The 26,736-nt window shown below is 40.7% G+C and overlaps 1 protein-coding gene across 1 annotated transcript in view; it reads left to right on the forward strand.

Moving 5' to 3' along the window:
• LOC110127198 (ATP-binding cassette sub-family C member 4-like) overlaps window positions 1–26,736 on the forward strand; it is a 173,325-nt gene that overhangs the window by 12,162 nt on the left and 134,427 nt on the right. The window contains 5 exon segments of the mRNA XM_070471119.1: window positions 2,170–2,394; window positions 6,682–6,771; window positions 7,827–7,990; window positions 17,821–17,946; window positions 20,198–20,447. Coding sequence (XP_070327220.1) covers window positions 2,170–2,394; window positions 6,682–6,771; window positions 7,827–7,990; window positions 17,821–17,946; window positions 20,198–20,447 — 855 coding nt within the window.

A 26,736-nucleotide genomic window follows, 5' to 3' on the forward strand; every position in this document is an offset into this window, starting at 1 on the left:
AAATACTGTAACTCAGCAGAAAAAATCCAATCAGATGGTAATCAGGTGCCTTTATTTTGTACTACTTTTTGGTGAATTTGTTGCATCTATCAGTATTCTCTTTAGGGGGTGAGGTTACTCGTATTTCTGTTGTAATTAGAATGGTATCAGGGTCAAAAGGAGAGCTGAGTAACAGGCAACGATGGTTCCCAAAGAAAATCATAAGTTTTAGGACATTTTGGGATGACAGATGTTAGTGCTGGGCTTCTGGTAGAGAGCCCCAGGTTTGCAGGCTGTAGCACTGCACTGCCCTTGGCCATGCCTGGGCTGACATTCTTGTTTCTCTGCCTTCATATTTCTATCTCAGTGAAGTCTATACAAAGTCTGTTTTACAATGTACAATGCGAGGGGCTCTTCCATAAGCTCTTAGAGCCTCTACGGGTGAATGATAGGGCTTGCCAGAAATATAACCGTGAACCTTTGTGTTCTTGAGAATAGCTCCTCTTACTCTGATCTGATGATCCCACTCAATTCTTTGGCTTAACAGTGATCTCTGTAGTAGATGAAGCCTATTACCTTGTGGAAGGTGAGGCAGTTTGTGTAGTCTGTGAACGTGTGGGTTCATGTGTGCAGAACAAGACAGGAGTGTCAGAGTTTAATGTTACATCCATTTTAGGAATGCGGACAACTTTCTCTATATATCCTTATCAGGCACTAGTTTGTTGAACAGAAAATGTTTGTTAGTTTTGTTTGTGTTTGTTTGGGATTCTCCTTCCCTTCCTCTTGCATATCCTTTCCGCAACTTCAGACAGACAGAAGACTGCTATCAAGGAAAGTCTGTCAGTTGTTTATCCTGTCTGTGTTAATAAGGAAGGATTGCTTAAAAGGAAAATCTTGCTCCAAAGTCAAGTTCCTGAAAGATTTCCAAAGTTTTGACATTTTGTCTTTTGAGAAGTCTGTGGAGGAAATGATGTTGAGGGTCATGGTGTTTACTTTTGATGACTTGGATTTGTGTTGAGTGTTTGGTTTTCTTTGATGGGAGAGAAGGGGACCTTCAAGGGGTGACTAGAGGAAAGAAGTAGGTTGTGGGGTGGAGTGGCCATTTGGCAGGGTGAGCAAGTGTTGCAGTTTTCTACCTTTAGTTTTGAGAAAGAAAATTGCTTTCCCTAAGCCTTACTCAGGGGAGAAGCCTCAGTGTCCCCCACCTCACTGGTTTAGGATTTTAACTTTTGCCTTAGGGAAGAGATGATTGGTAACATTTCTTCCAAACCAGCACCTTCAATAAGTGACTGATGGCAAACCATGGATGAAAATTATTTTTTAGCTTGATTCCAAGGAACATCCCAGCTTCTAGAGGATAGAGACATATTGACACAGTGTCCCTTGCGGCTGAGACCCTGAGAACCTCCCCACCTGGTTTCCTTGTGATGTTCCAACAGAGTCTGGGCTCTGTTTTCCTGTTGTACTGATGTGTGAAGTTTGGAGTGGGTACAGGTGAATGCATTTGTTCCAGTGTCTCAGTTCATAAAGACTTTTAAGAAGGTGATAAGAGTGTGTCTCCCATACATGAACCATTTTGACTTTCTGTTAGGCTGAGATGTTGAAAGAACAGGGGGACAGGGATGGGCTGCCAGCAGAGCTTGTTCATGTGGAAGCAAATTTCTTCCCTTCTTCCGGTGCTAGCGATAAAGAACCCGCCTGCCAATGCAGGAGTCATAAAGAGACACGGGCTCGATCCCTGGGTGAGGAATATTCCCTGAAGAAGGAAATGGCAACCCACTCCAGTATCCTTGCCTGAGAAATCCCATGGACAGAGGAGCCTGGTGGACTACACTCCACAGGGTCACAAAGAGTTGGGTGTGACTGAAGCGACTTAGCACCAGCACCCTAAGAATCACTTGCTATTTTGCCAAATGCATTCCAAAGCACTGGTTGTAGTATTTATTGAGCTTCTAAAATGTAGTGAGCACGAAGTACTAAGGCTTCATTATCTTTGAATGTAAAATTTTGGCTTAAGGTTAAAACTATTGTTTGCTTGTCTAATAGTAGATAGATATTATCTTTTCAGGTGAATCGTGAATATAGTGTTTTGCCAAAAATGCCCTCTTAATACGCTAATGGTGAAAGTAAAGCTTGTGTTAAGAAAACTGGTAGAGCTTGCATTTCTAATTAAGCCTTTTATCCTTTTAGGAAGGCACCAGAGTAGTTCAGCCCTTATTTTTGGGGAAAATGATTAATTATGTTGAAAACTCCAATCGCACGGATATTGCTGCTTTGCGCGAAGCCTATGGCTATGCTGCAGGGCTGAGCGCCAGCGTGCTCGTGTGGGCCGTTCTGCACCACTTTTACTTCTATCACATTCAGCGTGTGGGGATGAGGCTGAGAGTAGCCGTGTGCCATATGATCTACCGCAAGGTGAGTGTCACTCGGTTCCACAGTGTGTACCTCCCCTGAAGCATCAGAAACATTTAGGGAAAGTTCTCTGTAAACTAAAAATTTTGTAACTGGGATCATTTTTACTTTACTGGAGAAGCTTGCTATTTGCACCAAGTCAAGTTTTTGTTGTTGTTGCTCTTTAAGCAAACTTTTTCAATATATAATGAAAAGTTTTCTACTGAGATTGGATCAGGGCTACCTTTTATGAGTTGTAGCCACATAATATCCATTGTTGCATAATATCCACTCAATCTGTAATGAAATCTAATTAAAAAATTAAAGTATCAAAGGTACGCCATTGATTTTCAATGTTTTCATGCCTAATTTTCATAGTGGTATTTCTGGAAATTTTGTTGTTGTTGTTCAGTAAAATCTTCAAAGCTGTATTTAAAAGTGAGCTTCAGGATTGGATCCATAAAATTAAATCTTGGAGAACAGAATGGATTTAAGAAAGCGAATGATTATATTTTTCAATGGCTCATTTAATCACATTCAGTACTGTTGTGTTAACTAAAGAAAAATATAAATATAATTCAGGCTAAATTCAGACTCACTATATGCTATAGTTACAATTGTTTTATTGGTATTAAAATAATTGGATATTTTGGATAAAACTTGAAAATTTTCATTGTCTTTAGTAATTTGGGAGAGAATTTGTTGCTGTTCTTTCAAGTTATTTTCATAATACTATGTTTCCTTTTTGTCTTTAGTATGCATTATAGAAGTTTTAATAGGACCTGATTTTATGTGTTCGGTGATTTTTATATTGAGAAATGACACACAACTATTTCATAGCTTACCCTGATCTTAGCTAGTGTAAAAGGAATTAGGATTTCAGGTGTCTTTACAAAGAAATTGCCACAGATATACCATGTCAACTGTTGAAGGGCTATGTGTAAACTTGTTTCTCAGTATCTTGTTGCCCTGGGTTATTTGCTTTAAAAAATCCTTATTTAATTGTATTATATACTTGAATTTTTCTGCGAGAGTAGATCTGAAGTGTTCTCAAGTGAAAGTGTGAAAGTGAAAGTTGCTCAGTCGTGTCCGACTCTGCAACCCCATGGACTATGTAGTTCATGGAATTCTCCAGCCTAGAATACTGGAATGGGTAGCCTTTCCTTCTCCAAGGGATCTTCCCAACCCAGGGATCAAACCCAAGTATCCCACATTGCAGGCATATTCTTTATCAGCTGAGCCACAAGGGAAGCCCTCACTGTTCTCAGAAGACACACAAAATGGTAACTACATAAAGTGTGAATATGTTCATTGGTTTTACTACAGAAATCATTTCCCAATGTATATTTTTAGCAAGCTTCATGTTGTTCATCTTAATACACATAATTTTTATTAAAAGATAAAATCCTAATCAAAAGCTAAAACCAAACAATTTAAATTGAAATTTTCGCTTCTTTTACCTAGTTGCTACTTATGTTGCTTATCTAGAGCTTCTGTTTCTTGGGAATGTTTTTCTTGGCAAAATGTAAAGTGTCTTCTCCTCATCTTTCCTTGAGCAGAGTCTTATTAATCTCAGCACTGTATGAACCCAGGGCCCCTGGCATCTCACTGTGTGTGTTTGGCACAAGAGCTGGTTTCCTCCTGGGAGACATGGAAATGGCAGTGGTGACTGTACACTCTAGCCAGGGTTCTTCATTGTCCCCCATCATATATTTGTTATTCTCTGGCACCTTTCACTGTTTAGGAGATGAGTACTCAGATTTCTCCACAAGTTAGCTAGATATTTGTCTTTCTAGATCATGCTTAGCTATCATAAGTATGTGTGAAATTTCACCAGAACTGCACTGTGAAAACCTTCAGTTAGGTGTGAGGTCATGGTTCAGTCAAAGCTCACTCTTTGCTGCACAGGTGAGCCATTGTCCACCTGTTTTCTTCCTCTTCCCACTAATACTTTGGAGTGTCACCTTTGGGAAATTTTTAGGCTCTTTTTAGCTGAACTTTAAATGATCTTGTGGGATATGTCATAAATAAAATGATTTGCCATTTCTACAAATTCGGTAAAGTTACTCTTGGCTTTTGGTCGTTGATTTTTAAAAATTATTATAAAATATGCGCAACATAAAATTTACACTTTTAACTCATTTTGCACACATTGTTTAGTGACATTAGTGACATGAAGGGCTGACTCATTGGAACAGACTCTGATGCTGGGAAAGATTGAAGGCAAAAGGAGACAGGGGTGGCAGAAGATGAGATGGTTAGATACCTTCACTGACTCAATGGATTTGAATTTGAGCAAACTTCAGGAGGTAATGGAGGACTGAAGAGACTGGTGTGCTGCAGTTCATGGCATTGCAAAGAGTTGGGCATGACTTAGTGACTGAACAACAATTTAGTGACATTAGGTGCATTTACATTGTTGAAGAAACAACACTGCTCTTCATCTCCAGAATTTCATCTTTGCAAAGTGATCCTCTGCATTCAATAAACACTAATTCTCCAGTCACCCCACTCCAACCCCTACCAGCCATCACCATTCTACTTCAATCTTTGAATTTGACTTTGTGTCATGTAAATGGAATTGTAAAATATTTGTCATTTCGTGTCTTGTTTATGTCATGTAGTCCAGTGTCTTAAGGGTACATTGATGGTGAAACAGGTGTCAGAATTTAATTTCATATTACAACCAAATAATATTCCATTATAGGTATATGCAGCATTCTCTGTATCCATTCATCTGTTATGAACATTTGGATTGTTTCTACCTTTTGGCTATTATGACCATTGCTGCTCTGAACACAAATGTATAAATATCTATTCAAGGTCATACATTCAGTTCTTTTGAGTACATTCCCAGAAGTGGAATTGCTGTATTATAAATTAAAAGATGCTTGCTCCTTGGAAGGAAAGTTATGACCAACCTCGAGAGCATATTAAGCAGAGACATTACTTTGCCAACAAAGGTCGTGAGAGTTGGACTATATAGAAGGCTGAGCACCGAAGAACTGATGCTTTTGAACTGTGGTATTGGAGAAGACTCTTGAGAGTCCCTTGGACTGAAAACAGATCCAACCAGTCCATCCTAAAGGAGATCAGTCCTGGGTGTTCATTGGAGGGACTGATGCTGAAGCTGAAACTCCAATACTTTGGCCACCTGACGCGAAGAGCTGACTCATTGGAAAATACCCTGATGCTGGCAAAGATTGAGGGCAGGAGCAGAAGGGGATGACAGAGGATGAGATGGCTAGATGGTATCACTGACTCGATGGACATGAGTTTGAGTAAACTCTGGGAGTTGGTGATGGACGGGAGGCCTGGCGTGCTGCAATTCATGGGGTTGCAAAGAGTCAGACACGACTGAGCGACTGAACTGAACTGAAAGAGTCAGACACAACTGAGCAACTGAACTGAACTGATGCTAATTTTGTGTTTAGTTTTTGTTTCTTTGTTTGTTTTGTTTTATTTTTTCCCATTTATTTTTATTAGTTGGAGGCTAATTACTTTACAATATTGTAGTGGTTTTTGCCATACGTTGACATGAATCAGCCGAACTGCCAAATTCTCTTCTATGGCAGCTATGTTGTTTTACATTTCCACTTTATCATTGATTTTTCTGTTTAACCTGAGGACTAAATGAAACAGTTTTATGAACCATGAGACTGTTTGGATCCAATTGGTGGTCTTTGAAGCAGCTCATGGTGTCTGTTCAGGTTCCTCAAGTCTCTAGGGCATTTTTCTTAACAAATAAAGGAATTGTGCAGCAGAGGCTGTGTTTTTTGTAAAGTTAGCAGACTGGCATTAAGAACAGAGTTTCCTCATAGGAACAGTGTTTTGAACATTATACTCACTCATTTCAGAATGAATAAACTAAGCCCAAAGTATTTAAATGAGGTCATGCACAGAATTAATAATCAATTCCAGATTTATAGTCCATCCAAGTCCTCTAATTTCTTACTTTAAGGCAGCCTTTCCACTCTCATCTAGTTTGGCTCAAATTTCTTTTGGTTGATTCTTAAGTCTAAATCAACATCCCTTTATCCTTTGGGCAGGTTCAAGTTCATTGAAAAACAGGGTGTAGAATTTTGCTTCTACCTCCTGCTCATCCCTTTGCTGTTCTTATGGGTGGGGCTGCCACCACATTGAGGAGATAAAGGATGAATGTAGGTCCCTATAGCCCTGCTGTTTGGGGTCACCCTCTCTGTTCTAGCACTGCTCAAGACCCCATGAAAACACACTCCATTTTGCTATGTTCTAAGATTGACTTGGTATCACCTTGGCAATCCAATTCTTTGTATCTTTTTCTCACTTCAGGTACTTCGTCTGAGTAGCTCAGCCATGGGGAAGACCACCACAGGACAGATAGTCAATCTGCTGTCCAATGATGTGAGCAGGTTTGACCAGGTGAGCTGCCCCTGAGGGAGCCTCTTCCAGTTCCCATCCTTCTCACTCCGTGTAGCTTATTGGGATGCCAGGTGCCAGGGTTTGGTGTCAGCCAGGGTTCTGTCGAGGACCTAAGACAAGGGTCCTTTTTATCCAACTCTTGTTTCTTCTGTGTGCAACTTAGATGTAACAATGTGTGTTCTCCTGTGGATAAGATTTTTGTTTTTCTAATAATAGACAGGCAGCAGTGTTCTTGCCTAGCTTGGTTAGTGTCCCTAGGAGTCCTCCTGGTTTGACCCTTCTTGGCACATGGTATTGGTGTGGCTGGGCTGTCTTCCTCCTCCTCTGGATGATGAAGGCCTGGTGGGCAGGGGTTGTTCTTTCCCCTGTGCCCTATTCAGTGCCTGCTGTGTAAGGAGCCTGAGAGGAATATGCCAGGTGGGTGATCCTCAGCCAAACACAACCTCCTCTCCACCATCCCACTGCACTTTTCCCCCCACTTACTTTATGAATAGATCACATTTACCAGGGTGTTGTAGCTGTTGGTCAGGTCTGTATTGCACTAGACCACTTCTCCTTCAATTATTCATTCATCAAACATGAAGTAAGACTTCTATTCAGTTTCAGGGATAAATTAGGCTTAGTGTTTGCCCTGAAAAAGCCACAGCCTGTCAGGGAGGTAAATACTTAAGTAATTACTGGAGAAAGTAGTAGGTACCATAATATACCCTCTCTTGGGGAGATGGTGGCTGAATTTTGGAAAAGAGAGAGTTGGGGAAGACCTGAGCTCATCTGTGTTGTGGATAAAATTCAGACCTTCCTGCCAGTGTTGCTGGTTGGGTTTTCCCTGGTCAGCCTTGAGCTGCCCCGGAACAGTGTCAGCTGGGGTGGATGTGTGGATTTCTGCTTTGGCAGGCTTAAAACCCACTGTGATCATTTCTGTTTTGGTTCCTGTATCTTCTTTACAAGCACATTATTTCTGTACTATGTCCTTACTGGTGTTTTTTTTTTGTTTTTTGTTTTTTTTTAAATAACATCCTTTTTCTTTATCTTTTTCTTTTTTATCTTTCTTTAAGGTAACGATGTTCTTGCACTATCTGTGGGTGGGGCCACTGCAGGCTATCACAGTGACTGCCCTGCTCTGGATGGAAACAGGAATGTCGTGTCTTGCTGGGATGGCGGTTCTCATTTTCCTTCTGCTGTTGCAAAGCTGCTTTGGGATGTGGTTTTCATCACTCCGGTAAGAGAAACACTGGTTTAAAAAATAGGTAACATATAATTGGTAACAACTACAATCTGTTGGATGCCTTTGTTTAACAAATAAAATGCCTTCTCTGGTCTCTTCTTTGTGGGTGTTGTAGACGCTTCAGGCTTAGTTTAGCCAGTGGTGGCCCCAGCTTTAAGCGGAAAGATAATCTTGAAGCAGGAAAAGTGATGGCATTTTTCAAACCCTCCCAGCACTGTACCTAAATTTGTAGAGTGTCCTTGAGCACAATGTACTTATATTGAAGTTATTAAATAGTAATAATCCTACAGGCTTAATCTTGGCTGTGTGTATTTTTGTTATGCTTATGTTAGAGTGATTTTTCCAGTATGTATATTCATGTCTTATTTTTAATTCAATGTTTCCATTAACTTATAAGTGCCCAAGGACAAAGTCAGTCTTGACTAACTTTTAAAATCAATTTACTTATTTTAATTGGAAGCTAATTACTTTACAATATTATGGTGATTTTTGCCATACATTGACACGAGTCGGTCACATGTGTACATGTGTCCCCTATCCCAGACACCCCACTCATCTCCCTCCCCATCCCATCCCTCTGGGTTGTCCCAGTACACTGGCTTTGAGTGCCCTGTTTCATGCATTGAACTTGAACTGGTTATCTATTTCACATATGGCAATATACGTGTTTCAATGCTGTTCTCTCAAATCATCCCACCCTCACCTTCTCCCAAAAGTCTGTCCAAAAGTCTGTTCTTTATATCTGTGTCTCTTTTGTTGTCTCACATATAGGGTCGTCATTACCATCTTTCTAAATTCCATATATATGTGTTAATATACTGCATTGATGTTTTTCTTTCTGACTCACTTCACCTGTATAGTAGGCTCCAGTTTCATCTACATCATTAGAACTGATTCAAATGTGTTTTTTTTAATAGCTGAGTAATATTTCATTGCATATATGTTCACAAGTTTCTTATCCATTCGTCTGCTGATGGATATCTAGGTTACTTCCATGTCCTAGCTATTGTAAACAGTGCTGCTATGAACATTGGGGTATATGTGTCTCTTTCAATTCTGGTTTCCTTGGTCTGTGTGCCTAGTAGTGGGATTGCTGGGTCATATGGCAGTTCTATTTGAAGATTTTTAAGGGATCTCCACACTGTTCTCCATAGTGGTTGTACTAGTTTGCATTCCGACCAACAGTGTAAGAGGGTTCCCTTTTTTCCACATGCTCTTCAGCATTTACTGTTTGTAGACTTTCTGATAGCAGCCATTCTGACCAGCATGAGATAGTACCTCATTGTGGATTTGATTTGCATTTCTCTGATAATGAGTGATGTTGAGCATCTTTTCATGTGTTTGTTAGCCATCTGTATGTCTTCCTTGGAGAAATGTCTGTTTAGTTCTTTGGCCCATTTTTTGATTGGGTCATTTATTTTTCTGGAATTGAGCTGCAGAAGCTGCTTTTTGAGATTAATTCTTTGTCAGTTGCTTCGTTTGCTATTATTTCTCCCATTCTGAAGGCTGTCTTTTCACCTTGTTTATAGTTTCCTTCATTGTGAAAGAGTTTTTAAGTTTTACTAGGTCCCATTTGTTTATTTTTGCTTTTATTTCCATTACTCAGGGAGGTGGGTCATAGAGGATCTTTCTGTGGTTTATGTCAGAGAATGTTTTTGCCTATGTTTTCCTCTAGGAGTTTTATAGTTTCTGGTCTTACATTAAGATCTTTCATCCATTTTAAGTTTATTTTTGTGTATGGTGTTAGAAAGTGTTCTAGTTTCATTCTTTTACAGGCAGTTGACCAGTTGTCGCAGCACCACCTGTTAACGAGATTGTCTTTTCTCCATTATATATTTTTGCCTCCTTTGTCAAAGATAAGGTGTCCACAGGTGCATGGATTTATCTCTGGGCTTTCTGTTTTGTTCCATTGATCTATATTTCTGTCTTTGTGCCAGTACCATACTGTCTTGATGACTGTAGCTTTGTAGTATAGTCTGAAGTCAGGAAGGTGGATTCTTCCAGTTCCATTCTTCTTTCTTAAGATTGATTTGGCTATTTGAGGTTTTTTGTATTTCCATACAAATTGTAAAATTATTTGTTCTAGTTCTGTGAAAAATACTGTTGGTAGCTTGATAGGGATTGCATTGAATCTATATACATATATATTGCTTTGGGTAGTACACTCATTTTCACTATATTGATTCTTCTGATCCATGAACATGGTATATTTCTCCATCTATTTGTGTCCCCTTTGATTTCTTTCATCAGTGTTTTATAGTTTTCTGTATCTACAGGCCTTTTGTTTCTTTATATAGATTTATTCCTAAGTCTTTTATTCTTTTCATTGAAATGGTGAATGGAATTTTTTCTTTAATTTCTCTCTCTGTTTTCTCATTTTTAGTATATAGGAATGCAAGGGATTTCTGTGTATTAATTTTATATCCTGCAACTTTACTATACTCATTGATTAGCTCTTATAATTTTCTGGTGGTGTCTTTAGGATTTTCTATGGAGAGGATCATGTCATCTGTAAACAGTGAGAGTTTTACTTCTTTCCAATTTGAATTCCTCTTATTTATATTTCTTCTCTGATTTCTGTGGCTAAAACTTCCAAAACTATGTTGAGTAGTACTGGTGAGAGTGGGCATCCTTGTCTTGTTCCTGATTTTAGGGGAAATGCTTTTCATTTTTTGCCATTGAGGATAATGTTTGCTGTAGGTTTATCATATATGGCCTTTATTACATAGAGGTATGTTCCTTCTATGCCTGCTTTCTGGAGGGTTTTCTTTTTTATCATAAATGGATGTTGAATTTTGTCAAAGGCTTTCTCTGCACCTATTGAGATAATCATATGGTTTTTAATCTTTCAATTTGTTAATGTGGTGTATCGCATTGATTTATTTGCAAATATCAAAGAATCCTTGCATTACTGGGATAAAGCCCACTTGGTCATGACATATGATCTTTTAAATATGTTCTTGGATTCTGTTTGCTAGAATTTTGTTAAGGATTTTTGCATATATGTTCATCAGCGATATTGGCCTGTAGTTTTCTTTTTTGTGTGTGTGGCATCTTTGTCTGGTTTTGATATTAGAGTGATGGTGGCCTCATAGAATGTGTTTGGGAGTTTACCTTTGTCTTCAATTTTCTGGAAGAGTTTGAGTAGGATAGGTGTTAGCTCTTCTCTAAATTTTTGGTAGAATTCAGCTGTGAAGCCATCTGGTCCTGGGCTTTTGTTTGTTGGAAGATTTTTGATCACAGTTCTGATTTCTATGTTTGTGATCAGTCTGTTAAGATTTTCTATTTCTTCCTGGTTCAGTTTTGGAAGGTTTTGCTTTCCTAAGAATTTGTCCATTTCTTCCAAGTTGTCCATTTTATTGGCATATAGTTGCTGATATAGTCTCTTATGATCCTTTGTATTTCTGTGTTGTCTGTTGTGATTTCTCCATTTTCACTTCTAATTTTGTTGATTTGATTTTTCTCCTTTTTTTTTCTCGATGAGTCTGGCTAATGATTTCATCTATTTATCTTCTCAAAGAACCAGCTTTTAGTTCTGTTGATTTTTGCTATAGTCTCCTTTGTTTCTTTTTCATTAATTTCTGCTCTAATTTTTATGATTTCTTTCCTTCTACTAACCCTGGGGTTCTTCATTTCTTCTTTTTCTAGTTGCTTTAGGTGTAGAGTTAGATTAGTTGTTTAATTTTTCTCTTGTTTCTTGCAGTAAGCTTGTATTGCTATGAGCCTTCCCCGTAACACTACTTTTACTGAATCCCATAGGTTTTGGGTTGTCAGGTTTTCATTTTCATTTGTTTCTATGCATATTTTCATTTCCTTTTTAACTTCTTCTGTGATTTGCTGGTTATTCAGAAATGTGTTGTTTAGCCTCCTTGTGTTTGTATTTTTAATAGTTTTTTTCCCCCTGTAGTTGACATCTAATCTTACTGTGTTGTGATCAGAAAAGATGCTTGAAATTATTTCAATGTTTTTGACTTCACCAAGGCTAGATTTGTGGCCCAGGATGTGATCTATCCTGGAGAATGTTCTGTGTGCACTTGAGAAAAAGGTGGAATTCATTGTTTTGGGTGGAATTTCCTATAGATATCAATTAGGTCTAACTGGCCCATTGTATCATTTAAAGTTTGTGTTTCCTTGCTAATTATCTGTTTGGTTGATCTACCCATATGTGTGAGTAGGGTACTAAAGTTTTCCACTCTTATCGTGTTACTGTTAATTTCCCCTTTCAAACTTGTTAGCATTGCCTTTTGTATTGAGGTGCTCCAATGTTGGTTGCAGGCTTCCCTTGTAGCTCAGTCGGTAAAGAGTCTGCCTGCAGTGCAGGAGACCTGGGTTCGATCCCTGGGTTGGGAGGATCCCCTGGAGAAGGAAATGGCAACCCACTCCAGTATCCTTGCCTGGAAAGTCTCATGGACAGAGGAGCCTGGTGGGCTGCAGTCCATGGGGTTGCAAAGAGTTGGGCACAACTGAGTGACTAACACTTAACACTTAATGTTGGTTGTGTGAAAGTGAAAGTTGCTCAGCCGTGTCCAACTCTTTGTGACCCCATAGACTTTACAGTCCATGGAATTCTCCAGGCAGGAATACTGGAGTGGGTAGCCTTTCCCTTCTCCAGGGGATCTTCCAAACCCAGGGATCAAACCCAGGTCTCCCACATTGCAGGTGGATTCTTTGCCAGCTGAGCCACACAGGAAGCACAAGAATACTGGAGTGGGTTGCCTATCCCTTCTCCAGCGGATCTTCCTGAACCAGGAATCAAACTGGGGTCTCCTGCATTGCAGGTGCATTCTTTACCAACTGAGCTATGAGGGAAGCCCTTGTTGGGTGCATATATGTTTATAATTTTTATATCTTCTTCTTGGATTGGTCCTTTGACCATTATGTAGTGTCCTTCTTTGTCTCTTTCCATGGACTTTATTTCAAAGTCTATTTTATCTGATATCAGTATTGCTACTCCTGCTTTCTTTTGGTCTCCATTTGCATGAAATACCTTTTCCAGCCCTTCACTTTCAGTCTGTATGTGTCCCTTGGTTTGAGGTGGGTCTCTTGTAGATAGCATATATAGGGATTTGTTTTTGTATCCTTTTAGCTAGTCTTTGTCTTTTGTTTGTAGCATTCAGCCCATTTACATTTAAGGTAATTATTGATAATTATGATCCTGTTGCCATTTATTTTGTTTTTTTGGGTTTGAGTTTATAAACCTTTTCTGTGTTTCCTGTCTAGAGTAGATCCTTTGGCATTTGCTGAAGATTTGGTTTGGTGGAGCTGAATTCTCTCAGCTTTTGCTTGTCTGTAAAGCATTTGATTTCTCCTTCATATTTGAATGAGATTCTTGCTGGGTACAGTAATCTGGGTTGTAGGTTTTTATCTTTCATCACTTTAAGTTTGTCCTACCATTCCTTTCAGGCCTGAAGAGTTTCTATTGAAAGATCAGCTGTTATCCTTATGGGGATCCCCTTGTGTGTTATTTGTTGCTTTTCCCTTGCTGCTTTTAATATTTTCTCTTTGTGTTTGATTTTTGTTAGTTTGATTAATACATGTCTTGGGGTGTTTCACCTTGGCTTTATCCTGTTTGGGACTCTCTGGGTTTCTTGGACTTGGGTGGCTATTTCCTTCCCCATTAGGGACGTTTTCAACTGTTATCTCCTCAAATTTTCTCATGTCCTTTCTTTTTGTCTTCTTCCTCTGGGATTCCTATGATTTGAATGTTGGGGCATTTTACATTGTCCCAGAGGTCTCTGAAGTTGTCCTCAGTTCTTTTATTTCTTTTTTCCTCTCTGCTTCATTTATTTCCACCGTTCTATATTCCATCTCACTTATACTGTTTTCTGCCTCAATTATTCTACTATTGATTCCCTCCAGAGGGCTTTTGATGTCAGTTATTGCACTATTCATTATAGATTGACTCTTCTTTATCTCTTCTAGGCCCTTGTTAAACATTTCTTGCATCTTCTAAATCCTTGTCTCTAGTCTATTTATCTGTAACTCCATTTTGTTTTCAAGATTTTGGATCATCTTTACTATCATTATTCTGAATTCTTTTTCAGGTAGACTCCATATCTCCTCCTCTTTTGTTTGATTTGGTGGGCATTTATCATGTTCCTTTACCTGCTCAATATTTCTCTCCCTTTTCATTTTGTTTAGATTGCTGTGTTTGGGGTGCCCGTTCTGTTTGCTGGCAGTTCATGGTTCCTCTGTATTATGGAGCCTTCTCCTTATGGGTGAGGTCGGACTAGTGGTCTTTCAAGGTTTCCTGGTTAGGGGAGTTTGTATCTGTGTTCTGGTGGGTGGAAATTGATCTCGTCTCTCTGAAGTGCCATGAAGTGTCCAGTAGTGAATTTTGGGGTGTCTATGGGTTTGGCATGGCTTTGGGCAGCCTGTCATTTAATGCTTAGGGATGTGTTTCTGCTTTACTGGAGAATTAGCATGGTATATCTTGCTCTGGAACTTATTAACTCTTGGGTGGAGCTGGTTTCAGCGTAGAAATTGAGGCTTTGGGGTGAGTTCTTATCTATTAATGTTCTCTGAAATCAGGAGTTCTCTGATGTTCTCAAGTTTTGGAGTTAAACCTTTTGCCTCTGGCTTTCAGTCTTATTCTTACTGTAGCCTCAAGACTTTGCCATCCATACAGCACAGGTGATAAAACATCTAGGTTAATGGTGAAACAATTCTCCACAGTGAGGGACACCCAGAGTGGCTCACAGAGTTACATGAGAAGAGAAGAGGGAGGAGGGAGTTAGAGGTGACCAGGAGGAAAAGAGGGGGAGTCCAAAGGGGAGAGAGCAGCATACCAAGTAATCAACTCTCTAAGTGCTCTCCACAGTCTGAAGCACCCAGAGAGATTCACAGAGAGAAGAGAAGAGTGAGAAGGGAGATAGAGATGTGACTGGGAGGAAAAGGGGGAGTCAAAAGGGGAGAGACCAGTCTACCCTGTAATCAGTTTCCTAAGTGTTCTCCACAGCCCAGAACACTCAGAGATATTCACAGAGTTAAGTGGGGAAGAGAAGGGGGAGGGAGGAGTTAGAAGTGACCTGAGGGAGAAAAGGAAGAGTCAAAAAGGGGAGATGGCAATAAAGCCAGCCAGCAATTTCAAACACCTAAGTGAAAATGGGTACTGAAGATTAGATTCCTAAAGGTACAAAATTGAAAGCAAATACCAAAAAGCAAAGATTAAAAATTTAGAGCAGAGGTTAGACTCTCAGAAATACAAAATTAAAAATACAAAACAAAACCAATCACAAAATTATATATATATATATATATATATATATATATATGAATTTGCTTTAAAATGGGATCTTTTTTGAAAGATAATAGTAGGTTATAAAAATGAAAAAAGAGTAATAAGGAACTTAAAAAAATTAAAAAGTGATAGTAGTAAAAATATATCTAGAAATTTCTCTGGAGGTATTGTGGGCAGTGTGGGGTCAGTTCAGTTTCAGATAGTTCCTTGTTCCAGCTTGTACTTCTCAAGGTCTATTGGCCCCCTCCAGTGCTTAGTCAGTGTTAACTACAGGGTTTTAATCTGTTGCCCCTGTCACTTCCAGAGTGGTTCCCTCTTTGTTTATTTTGGCCTCCTCTGTTTGCAGGTCTCTTCAGTGTCTAATTTCCACCCTGACTCAAGGGAGTGAAGGTGGTCACTTATTTAGGCTCACTTGTTCAGTTGTGCTGCGGGGAGGGAGGAAAACTGCAAATAAATATCACTGGCATGTTTGGGGAGTGTTTGCAGTGTAAGGACCACACTGGGTTTGCCAAAGCTCACGGTGGCATGTGCTTCCTGGGTCTACACTGCTCAGGCTCCAGGGTGCTCTGCAGGGGTACTGCCCAAAGTGGGCCTTCCTTTTCATGAACTTCCCAGGTCTAAGCCACTCAGGTTCTTGGACACGCCACAAAGGCACAGACTTGGTTGGGTGTGCATTTTGTGCCCTTCCCCAGTCTGAGCAGCTCAAGTGACCAGGTACTTGAGCACACTGTCCCAGGTGGGCCGTAAGTCTTGATCACCTCCCTGGTCCCAGCTGCTTGGTGTCCTGGATGCACCGTGAGAGCATGGTCTCAGGTGTGCTGTGTGAGAGGTGTGTCTCCTCTGGGGAGCTGATCTCAGGCTATGACACTCCTGGCAGATGTCAACCGTCCAGGATTCCAGGAAGACGTTAGCAACTGGGAGCCTGCTCCCAGTTGGAGGAGGATGCCGGTCTCTGGGGCTGAGATTGCAGCAGCCCCTTGCCTTGTGGCTCTGGCTGTTGCACGCCTACCTCTCTGCCTCCGGGGAACTGGGGCGGGGGCGCTGTATAAAGCTGGCTAGCTCTTCTTTGGTGTTAGCTCAATCTTTTGTTCTGTCAGCAGGCCAGCCTGTGCATTAGAGCCTATTACGGGCAAGTTCTCTCTCTCTTTTTTTTTTTTTCTCTCCTACAATCCCACAGTTTGGGTTGCTATCTCATGTAAGCTCCTTCAGATTGTCCTCAGGGTATTCAGGCCCAGTGTCCTTACCCTAAGCACCAATTATGCAACCCATATCTTCCTGTCCAGTCCCCACTTGGTAGCGGACGCGAGTGTCTGGGCTACTTCTCCGCTGGCAGTTGTGGTTAGGCGCATATTTTGAGGGTTTTTTTTTGTTTGTTTGTTTGTTTGTTTTCTTTTCTCCTGATTATGTTGCCCTCTGAGATTCCAAAACTCCCCACAGACCCACCTGTGAGAGGATTTCCTACTGTGTGGAAATTTCTTCTTCTTCACAAATTCCTCCCCAGGACAGGTCTCTGTCTCTAACTCTTTTGTCTCTCTTTGTCTTTTATATTTTTTCCTACCTCCTTTCAAAGAGAATAGGCTGCCTTTCTGGGTACCTGGTGTCCTCCACCAGCATTTAGAAGTTGTTTTGCGGAAGTTTCTCAGCATGCAAATTATCTTTTGATGAATTTGTGGGGGGAAATTGGTCTCTCCATCCTGTTCCTCAGCCATCTTGGGACTGCCCCCAGTCTTGATTAATTATGTCTTTATTAGAATGTCCCTGGTGGCTCAGATGGTAAAGCGTCTGCCTACAATGTGGGAGACCTGGGTTTTATCCCTGGGTCGGGAAGGTCCTCTGGAGAAGGAAATGGCAACCCACTCCGTACTTTTGCCTGGAAAATCCCATGGACAGAGGAGGATGGTAGGCTACATACAGTCCATGGGTTCGCAAATAGTTGAACACAACTGAGTGACTTCATTTTCACTTTCATAAAGTCCCACAGTCTCAGGAACATATGTGATAGAAAAGTAACTGGTGATGAGCTAGAGCTGAGGCAGGTTCCAGAGGGTTAGAAGTGGGTCATTGTACAGATTGTCAGGTGGTGAAGGTGTGTTGTTTGAAGCTAGTTGAGTTCTTTTGTGTCAGTGTGTACCTTTATGTGTGGTATTTTTCTTTACTTGAAATTTCTTTTCCTCTCTTTGCTGTGGAGAGATGTTCCTTATCCTCTGAGGCCCTGTTCCAGTGCTACAAAATCTCTGAATTTTTTCTTGTTTTCCTTTCCTGGTGTAATTAACAGCCTCATCTTTTCTGTTTCCCAGAATTTTACTCCCATTTTATTACAGCACAGACACTGTTTTCCTGTTAGATCCCTTTTTGCCTTTCCTGTTCAACCGCCATCTTCTTGGGCAGATGGTTTGTATCTGACTCTCTTCAGGTCTTCCTTAGCTGATACTGCAAGTTCTCTGAGTTAGTCTTTGAATTAGGCTGAGTTGTTGACTTCCTGGAATCATTTGATCTCTGGTCCCTCCCTGTGCCTCCTGCTGCTGCTGCCACAGAAAGTTAGGCTGTGATCCCTAAGGCTCATCTCTCACATCTGTTCCCTTAGGAGTAAGACTGCAGCTCTCACAGATGACAGGATCAGGACCATGAGTGAATTTATAAGTGGCATCAAAACAGTAAAAATGTATGCTTGGGAAAAGTCACTTATAGACCTTATTACCAGATTGAGAAGGTAAGTTTTTGTATATATCACACCATATTTTTGTACTCTTTTCCACATTTTTTTACTGAATTTATTTATTATTTTTGGAGGATAATTACTTTATAATGTTTTGGTGGTCTCTGCTCTACATCAAGGTGAATCGGTCATAATTATGTGTATATATATATATATATATATATATATATACACCCCTTCCTTGAGCCTCCACCCTCCACCCCCCACCCCGCCCCCATTCCACCTCGCTAGGTTGTCATAAAGCACCAGGCTGGACCCTCTGTGTTATAAAGAAGCTTCTTGCTAGTTATCTATTTTACACTTAACAGTGTGTATATGTCAATGCTACTTTCTCAATTTGTCCTACCTTCTCCCACCCCCTTTGTGTCTCTGAGATTGTTCTCTGTATCTGTGTCTCCATTTATTCTCTGTGAATAGGTTCATCAGTTATATTTTTCTAAATTCCATATATGTGCTTTAATATTTGCTTTTCTCTTTCTGACTTACCTCACTCTGTTTAACAGGTTCTGGGTTCATTTACATTACTGCACTTAACTTTTCTGAATGAATTTTGAAGTCTTACCAAGTTTTTCACATTATGATGAACTTAAATACTATGCACTCCACCTCCAATGTGTGGCAAGAAGTTTAAGTAGAATAGGGGAGTCATCATTTTAGCCTGCTCTTCCACTTACTGTCTTCTTAACAGAAAAATTTATATATACCTCTTACTTATACAGAAATGAATTTCCAAGTATTTCTTAGTACCAAAAACCCCCCAAAAGCAGTAATTTCAAGATGTTAGTATTCTTTTCCTGTCTTTTATATTTATTTTTACCTAACAATACTCCTTAGCTTTTTCACTGTCTGTAAAGTTCTTTCACATATGGAAATCAATTACAAAAGAACTCCACAAGGTAAGTTTTGTTTTCTTACCCCATATAGAAACGTAAGCAAAGACATGATGGTTAAATGTTTCAGATAGCAGAGTATGTAATTGCTGGAAATCAGTCTTTAGCTGAAAATTCCAAAGCCTTTTCTTCTTCTGATGATAGCAGGTTATTTTCTGTCCCTCCATGACATCTGTCCTATATTGGTGGAGTTTGTGTGTGAGGCAGTTTCCTCTCTCTGCCCCAGCTGACGTCCTCTGCTTTGTACAGTTTCAGGATCCTGGGCAGAAGCTGGTTTTCTGTCTCTTCTCTTGAACCAGGTGGCCTTTGCCTATTGTCAATGCAGGGTACAGGATGGGCTTGTCATTATTTAGTCTCTAAATTGTGTCTATCTCCTTATGATCCCATGCAGTATAGCCAGCCAGGCTCCTGTGTCCATGGGATTTTCCAGTCAAGAATACTGGAGTGGGTTGCCATTTCCTTCTCCACAGAAGATGCTAGTATTTGAGATGATGATGTTCAAACTGAAACTATAGTTTGATGTAGCACATATGGTGAGATTGTAGAGATTGGATGTAACTGTATCAGGCAAAATTTTATGAATCACTATTATTCATTCCAAACAAAGCCATGAAAACACTATGTTGTTTTCTTTGCTTTTTCTTTGTAGGATACTTTTCCATCTTTCATTTAAATATCTGATGAGTGTTTTACTGCAGCACTGGGTACTTAGAATTCTCTGGCAGCTCCCTGTCACTTCTTACTTTGCACCTTTGTGGGGGCCCTCCCTCTGCTGGGAATACACTCTCATCTTCCTTATTCTCTGGCCTCTGCCAACCCTGACTCCAGCTTATCTTCTCAAGATCCACATTCATGCAACTTCTTCTCACTTTACTGTTCTGTGTTACACAACTCCACTCTGAGCTCCTGTGGGGGTTGCACGGCTTGCCTCTTTCCAATGTCTGGTGTGTCACAGTTTTGGGGTTTCATATTCTCTTCCCCCACAAGTGCAGGAGCTCCTGGAGGGGGATGGGTTGTGTCTTTCTATCATCAGTGAGGAGACCCGCCCAGGACTTGTGGTTTTGAATGCTAGTTGAATGAATGTTCAAACCCAGTCTCATTGGTTCAAAATGTTTAAAAAAGTGTGACACTAAGACTTCTTTTAGTTGGAAGAGTGAAGTGGTGCTACAGTGTGTGGTCCTGGTTTGGGGACAAGCCCCCATGTGTGCACTGTGTAGTGTATCCATGATGTGAGGGATAGTTTGTGATAGATCTGTGTCCACTTCCTAGAAAGGGGTCACTTACATAGGGCGCTTGAATTCATGCCTTGGATGTCAATGATTGTTTTAAAATCTATTTTCTACTCTCTTTTCCAGGAAGGAAATTTCCAAGATTCTGAAAAGTTCCTACCTTAGAGGAATGAATTTGGCATCATTTTTTGCTGTAACCAAAATCATGATTTTTGTCACCTTCATCACCAATGGGGCCCTGGACAAGGTGATTACAGCCAGCCAAGTGTTTGTGGTGGTGACCCTGTACGAGGCTCTGCGGTTTACAAGCACCCTCTACTTCCCCATGGCCATCGATAAGGTGTCAGAGGCCATTGTCAGCATCCGAAGAATCAAGGTTTGGGGACAAATAACTTTTTTAAGTTGTAGGAGTATTTTACATAAAATGCCTTATTTTATTTGGTGTGACTGTGTGCCAGTTAGGTGAGGTTTAGCTCTCTGTGCCAAAGCTGGTAGTCATTCCAAACTCTCTTATATGATAGAGAGAATACCCTCTTCTTTGATAAGAGTATATTATAAATATAATAAGTTCCCTGCTCGTTTATTGGCAGCAGTAGCAGCAGTACAGGATTCTCTCTCCATACAAGTCATGACTTCAGGGTGATTAATATGTCTAAAGATAAGAGAAGCAAACAGGTTGCCTCTCCTGTGCTAATTCAAATGACTAGATAGTGACTGTGCACAGTCCTGGAGTGATCAGGATTCCTCTCTGGGATGGGAGGGAAAAAACTTGCTGAGAGCTCCTTGCACCTTGGGTAGGAAGATTCACTTAGTTGTCTTGGTAAAGGGTTCTTTCCTCTATAAATGGCTTGCTTGTTAATTTCTGAGCTTGATGTTTGGATCTGCTTTTCCCCTCTGCCTCTTTTCACTTATGCTTAATCATGTCTCTCGCTGGACTCTTCCCTTCAAATTTGTGATTCCCACCATACCCACTATGTTTTTTTCCTAACTGTCTTTAAATTGCCATGGGCAAATAATTTTGACAAGGGTCTGGCACACAGTAGGTGCTCAGTTATTCATGTGTTTATGAATAAATCTAAAATTAAAATAAACTGGTTCTGTGAGTCAGCCTGGGCATGAGCTGGAGTGTCTAGGCTTTATGAAAAATCTGATTTGTTTCTACTTCTCCACAGTGATGGGCAGCTAGTAATAGACCTCTAGTGAAGTTAGATAGTTCTCCATGTGATTGTATTTTATTTTGTCATAAAACCCATTTTTTTGTGATGAAGTTTCTATGCTATAAAAAACCATTTCTCATAAAACACATCAGTCATATGGGGTCAGTTATGGTCCCCTGAGTTTGTCATTCTTTCTAATTTCTCATCCCCTAAGTTTGTCATTCTTTCTGATGGAGGCTTCTAGCAACACTTATAAGGCTCGGTCCATGCAACTTGTTAAAAATTCCTTTTTCATGGCTTTCACATCTACAAATAAGATGTTTAGGGATATCCCTGGACTATTGTGATATTCTTAGTGACACATTAACCTGTCCAGATGGAAGCTTCACATGTGTGCTGTACTGTTGTGGTTTTATTATTACTGCTGCCACAGCCACTGTCTTTGATCATGGCTACCAGTGATGTACTTGTGGTCTGGGCATTCTTGAACCCTTTATGCATCATGCCATCTCATGTAATCAGGAAAGCAATCGAATGGGTAAACATTAGTGTCCCTGCTTTATGGATAAGGAAACAGATTCCTGTATCAGTTGAAATAGCTCACCCATCCTTACACAGCTTGCAAATGGCAGAAGTAGGATTCTGACCAAAGCCTGATTTCTTAACCATTGTTACATTGCTTTCTCTGTACCTTCGTTCATGTGGACTATCTCATTAAGTATGGTTTTTATTGTCTCTTCTTACTCTGAAGACCTTTGAAGTCCCTGTTTTTTGAAGAATCAAGTTTTAAACTTGGCTCCACTGGCTTTTTTGTTTGTTTCTCAGCACATGACCCTTCTCTCTTGCAGGGGACTGGGGTGGGGAGGAGAGAAGCTTGTCTCTGTGACCTGCCATATTCATCTCCACTTTGAGGTCTTGGCTCATTCTATTCAGCCCCCTGGGTCACCTTCTCCTCTGTTCTTGATTTAATCAAATGCTGTTGAGCCTCCAGCAGTCCCATGACCTATTCCCAGCACTTTTGTTCACGTTGATCTGGGGTTTCCATCTATGTGCACGGTCAGTCCTGCACCACCCAGCCTTGTGTCGGGTGGGGTGATATTGACTCCCTGGGAGTGTTCTGAGCCCCGTGACAGCAGACTGTCTTTGGTGCTTGTTTAGTATAGTGCCCGGTCCATGCTGGACACATCATGGGCATCAAGTAAATACTGGATTGACTGAGACAACAGTTACAGGAAATCACTGGGGCCTCACAGAATCTTCTGCTTGTTCTGTGCATCTATCTGTGTATCTGAACCCAGCCCGACTGGACTTGGTGGACCTGCTCTCTAAAGAGAGGAGCTATGCCCTGCACAGCCTGGTGTTCATGCAGTTCCTGCTTGCCTGGCTCCTGGGCCTTGTAGTAAACTAGAAACACTCTTAACTTGTTTAAAAAATTAGTCTCTTTTAATGGCCATCATGAAATAAAAGAAGATTTATACTATGAGGCTTTATGCTAAAATTCACCTCTAGTCTGAAGGTGCTTTTGAAACAGAATTCTCTCTTCTTTGGAGTTGGTCAGTATAGTTTTTCTTAAGACCTTTGACTAATTGGATGAGACCCACCCACATTATGGAGGATAATTTGATTTACTCAGATTCTACTGATTTAAATGTCGATCTCATCTAAAAATGCTTTACATGTAATATGTGTTTGAGCAAGTATCTGGGGGCTGGTCTGCCAAGTGTCTGGTTAGTAAAATTAACCATCAACACCCTCTTGAATCCTCATATCTTCCTTTGAGCTCCTGGATGTGACTTTGTCCTCACTAAGCCATGTGTTTATGGATTTCTTTCCTTCCCTGAACTCCAGACTTCTAACAGACAGTGCCTCGCTCGTCTTCATAGTCCTCACAAATAGCACATGCTCGGAAAATGTCCAACTGAAGGGGCCTTCCAGTTCTATCATGTCTGGTATCCTGCAAATACCTAACCATTAAGCATGGTTTTAGTGGAGACAGTGATAACTCTGATTCTCTGATGCATGATGTGACACACCAAAGACTGTAGCACGAAAGGGGTCCTGTAGAAGGTTTTCAGGGAATTGTGCTCAAATACTTGGGTAGGATTTTTTATTTCTTTTCTACTAAAATGAACTCAATGTCGAAGGCCTGAAACTCCTTCCTGTGTAGGTATGTGAAGTAACATTAAAATTATGACCTTGGGAGAACTTTGAATTTTCCTAGTGCTGACTTCATCAGGATGCTTTCTGTCCTGATGAAGGACACACTTTTGATTTGGGCAAGACACCTAAATTTTCTCTTCATGGCAGGAAGGTGGTCTTGGAATTTACAGATCCGTTGGTGGTAATTTGCAGTAGAGGCAGGGCAAATAGCTGAGAATAAGAGTGGTGAGAAGGTTAGTGTTTGTGTTGGAAACTGCTCCATGGTGCATTGAAGTAATTTTTTTCTTTTAGATCTTGTTAATAGAAACTTCTTCAGCCCATTTAGTTTTACAACCCTATAAAGAATGTAGCTCTCTAGTTCACGAGAATCACCTGAAGTGCTTATTAAAACTAAATGATCACATCTTGGAGTTTCTGATTCATTATTCCTTTGCTGGGGTTCAACTTACCTATGTCTTTAATAAGTGTCCTGTATACCTGAAAATAAACCACATTTGGGAAACATTGCCCTATTTGTAGAAATAAATCTAAAATGTGTCTTAGCAAATGCAAAAGATAACAGGATCTTTTAAAAACTAAAATCAGTTGAGAGGAAAAAGCTGTCCTGGTTTATGCTAGACTTTTGGTGGTCAAATTTGAATTTATTCATCCAATCACTTACTCCACAAAACAAGTCTGGTGCAGCCTTGAGTATGATGCAGCTGAGTATATACAGTGGCAGGTAAGCAACTACAGAGAAGTCCTTCCTACTTTCAATTTATTTTTCATCCAGGGAGGTTGATAAAGAATCAAACAGTGAAACTTGATGTGCATTTCTGTGTCATTAGTTCTAGGAAGGAAAAGTCTGAGAGGGCCATGAGGTGCTTTGGCAGAGTCACTGGTGTAATTTTGGAGATTGTGTTTCCTAGGAAGGCTGAGCAAGTTACCTGGAGAATTCTGTGTGTAGGTATGCGGTAGGTTGGAGGCTGATGCCTATCATTTTCCTGGAGATGGCCATATGACAAAGGCCTTTTGTGCATAAGAAGGGGATCCATGGGTTTGAGGAACCAGAAATGTCTGAGACTGCAGAGTACAGAGCTGGAGGCCTGAGCAGGGGAATGTACAGGATCCTACAGGAAACATTAAATTTTTTTTTTTTTAATCATCTCAGAGCTCAGCCTGTCTGCAGCCTGGAGAATGGGACAGTGAGGTGGGGTGGGGACCCAGAGCAGAGGCAGGGAGATGAGTGTGTCAGGAGGCTAATGCAGTGTGTAGTCCAGGGATGACATAGTGTGGTTTGTTTTAGGGTGAAATAGAGAGACTTGGCCAGATTTCACTGCCACTCATGGGCACATTTTGAATTGGATTTTTTTGGGAGGAGGGGAGAGGTGGATGTCAGGTAGCTTCGGTTTTTCAGGCTGTAAAGTCACCTGGATTCACTAAGATAAGGAATGCTAAGAGAGAACCAAATCTGAGGAGGTGAATAGCATCGTCTTGGTTTTGTATTCTGAGAGCACTTTGAAATACTCAGTGTTTGCTGTAAGACCCGCCTCATTGACCAGTTGTTGGCCTGATTCAGACTCCTATCCTGTTATCTAACAGGTAACAGGCAATGACCAGATATTACATTTTATTCCTTTCCCTGCCCCTCACTTAGATGTGATGATGCCCAACTAGAAGGTGAAAAGGGCAGCAGGAATGGAAGAAAAGGTCAACTGAGTTTACTGACCATGTGGTCAGAACTGGGTGAGATTTGATGATGGGCTGGAGATGTAGTGGGCATGCAGAGTTTAGAACACAGTGTGGTGTTGAGCCCTGCTCCTTCCCACAGCCTCCTGGAGCCTGATTTTCAGTTGACTGTGTGGTTCATCATCCAGGATTTCCACTCAGGTCATGTCTGGGAGTCCTAGGAAGGAAACCCACCACCTCTTCCCTCCTTGGAAGGGATGCAGTGGTCCATCCCCATCCATGCCCCCCAGTGGCAGACCTACATGTGGGCTTCATAGTGTTGTCTTCTTATTTACATGTGCTTTTCAATTTCATTTTTTCAATGTACAAAAAAATGAATGATTTACAGGCCCCAGAAGTCCCTCTATTTTATCTTAATAAGGAAAGGGGACCGAAGGTCTTGTCTTTTAATGACTCCAATAGGATTGTAAGTATCTTTAAAGCACTATAAGTATTCAGTGACTTTTATGCCCAGTAAAATGTGTCTCTGAGCTTATATTATTCATAAAGCTGGTTAAGATTTCCCCTATCAGCCACTGGGAAGTCAATCTGTTTGACTGAAGTTCTGACTTTGACACTTTTTCCCACAAGACCTATTCTAGGTCTGCATATCATCTGTAATTTATTTTCAGCTTTTACATCAGACTGAGTCCTAGAAAAAAATCCAGCCAGAACTTCTGACATCTTTACAAGCTGGTCATGTGTTGGAATGTCATTTAACCCCTGGAAGATTGTGACACCTTTCTCCACTCAAACCTATTATTTGTGGAGAGGTGTTGGGAATTTCTGTTTTAGTATGCACACATTGGTGGTGTCTGGCATCACTGACTCCATTGACATGAGTTTGAGCAAGCTCCAGGAGTTGGTGATGGACAGGGAAGCCTGGCATGCTGCAGTTCATGGGGTTGGACACAACTGAGTGACTGAAATGAACTGATGCACACACTGAAACCTATTGAACTTTTGTCTAGTTAACACATTTAAGCTGAAATTGGAATTTGATTCTGTCGAGATGAGATGTAAGATATATACATACAATTTTTTACTTGTTGCTGTGTTAGCTCTGCCTATGTAAAGCTGTAGCAATACAGGTTGGACAGATTTGTATAACCCTATAGTCTATTTCTTTGCTTACCCATGATTTGCTGACTCTGTATAAGGCTTGGTCTCAGCTGGAATGGGACTAGTGTCTGTAAGTGTGTGAATGATGTAGTGTCTATCACCTGTGTGACTTGCTATCTCTCAGGGGATTCAGAAGTAGGAAGGACAGTGCCAGCTGGAGGTACCCTGACTGGTTCCCAGGAGGATTAGCTTTTGAGATAGGCTTGAGGAGTGGGTGGGTTAGTACTCAGGGTATTCAGGCAGAGGCTACCTGGGGAGTGTGGACTTATGGATCACTGGTGGGGGGGGGGGCGTGTTAAGCATGGTGGACACTCTCAGAGATGTTATAAAGAGATCAGGAGGGAGTGTTGTTGGGGAGGGCTAGGGAAGGAACTAGGAAAAAGCCCAACAACATTGTATCAGGATTTGAAGTGATTAATTGTAAGGTAGACTCTGAAATTATGTTGTTTCAAGAGAAAAGGAAATTTGGGAGATGGATGAGCTGTGGCAGAACAGACAAGAGCTGGTACATGGCTGATG

This window comes from Odocoileus virginianus, chromosome 8 (assembly GCF_023699985.2).
Source record: "Odocoileus virginianus isolate 20LAN1187 ecotype Illinois chromosome 8, Ovbor_1.2, whole genome shotgun sequence".
Taxonomy (NCBI): domain Eukaryota; kingdom Metazoa; phylum Chordata; class Mammalia; order Artiodactyla; family Cervidae; genus Odocoileus; species Odocoileus virginianus.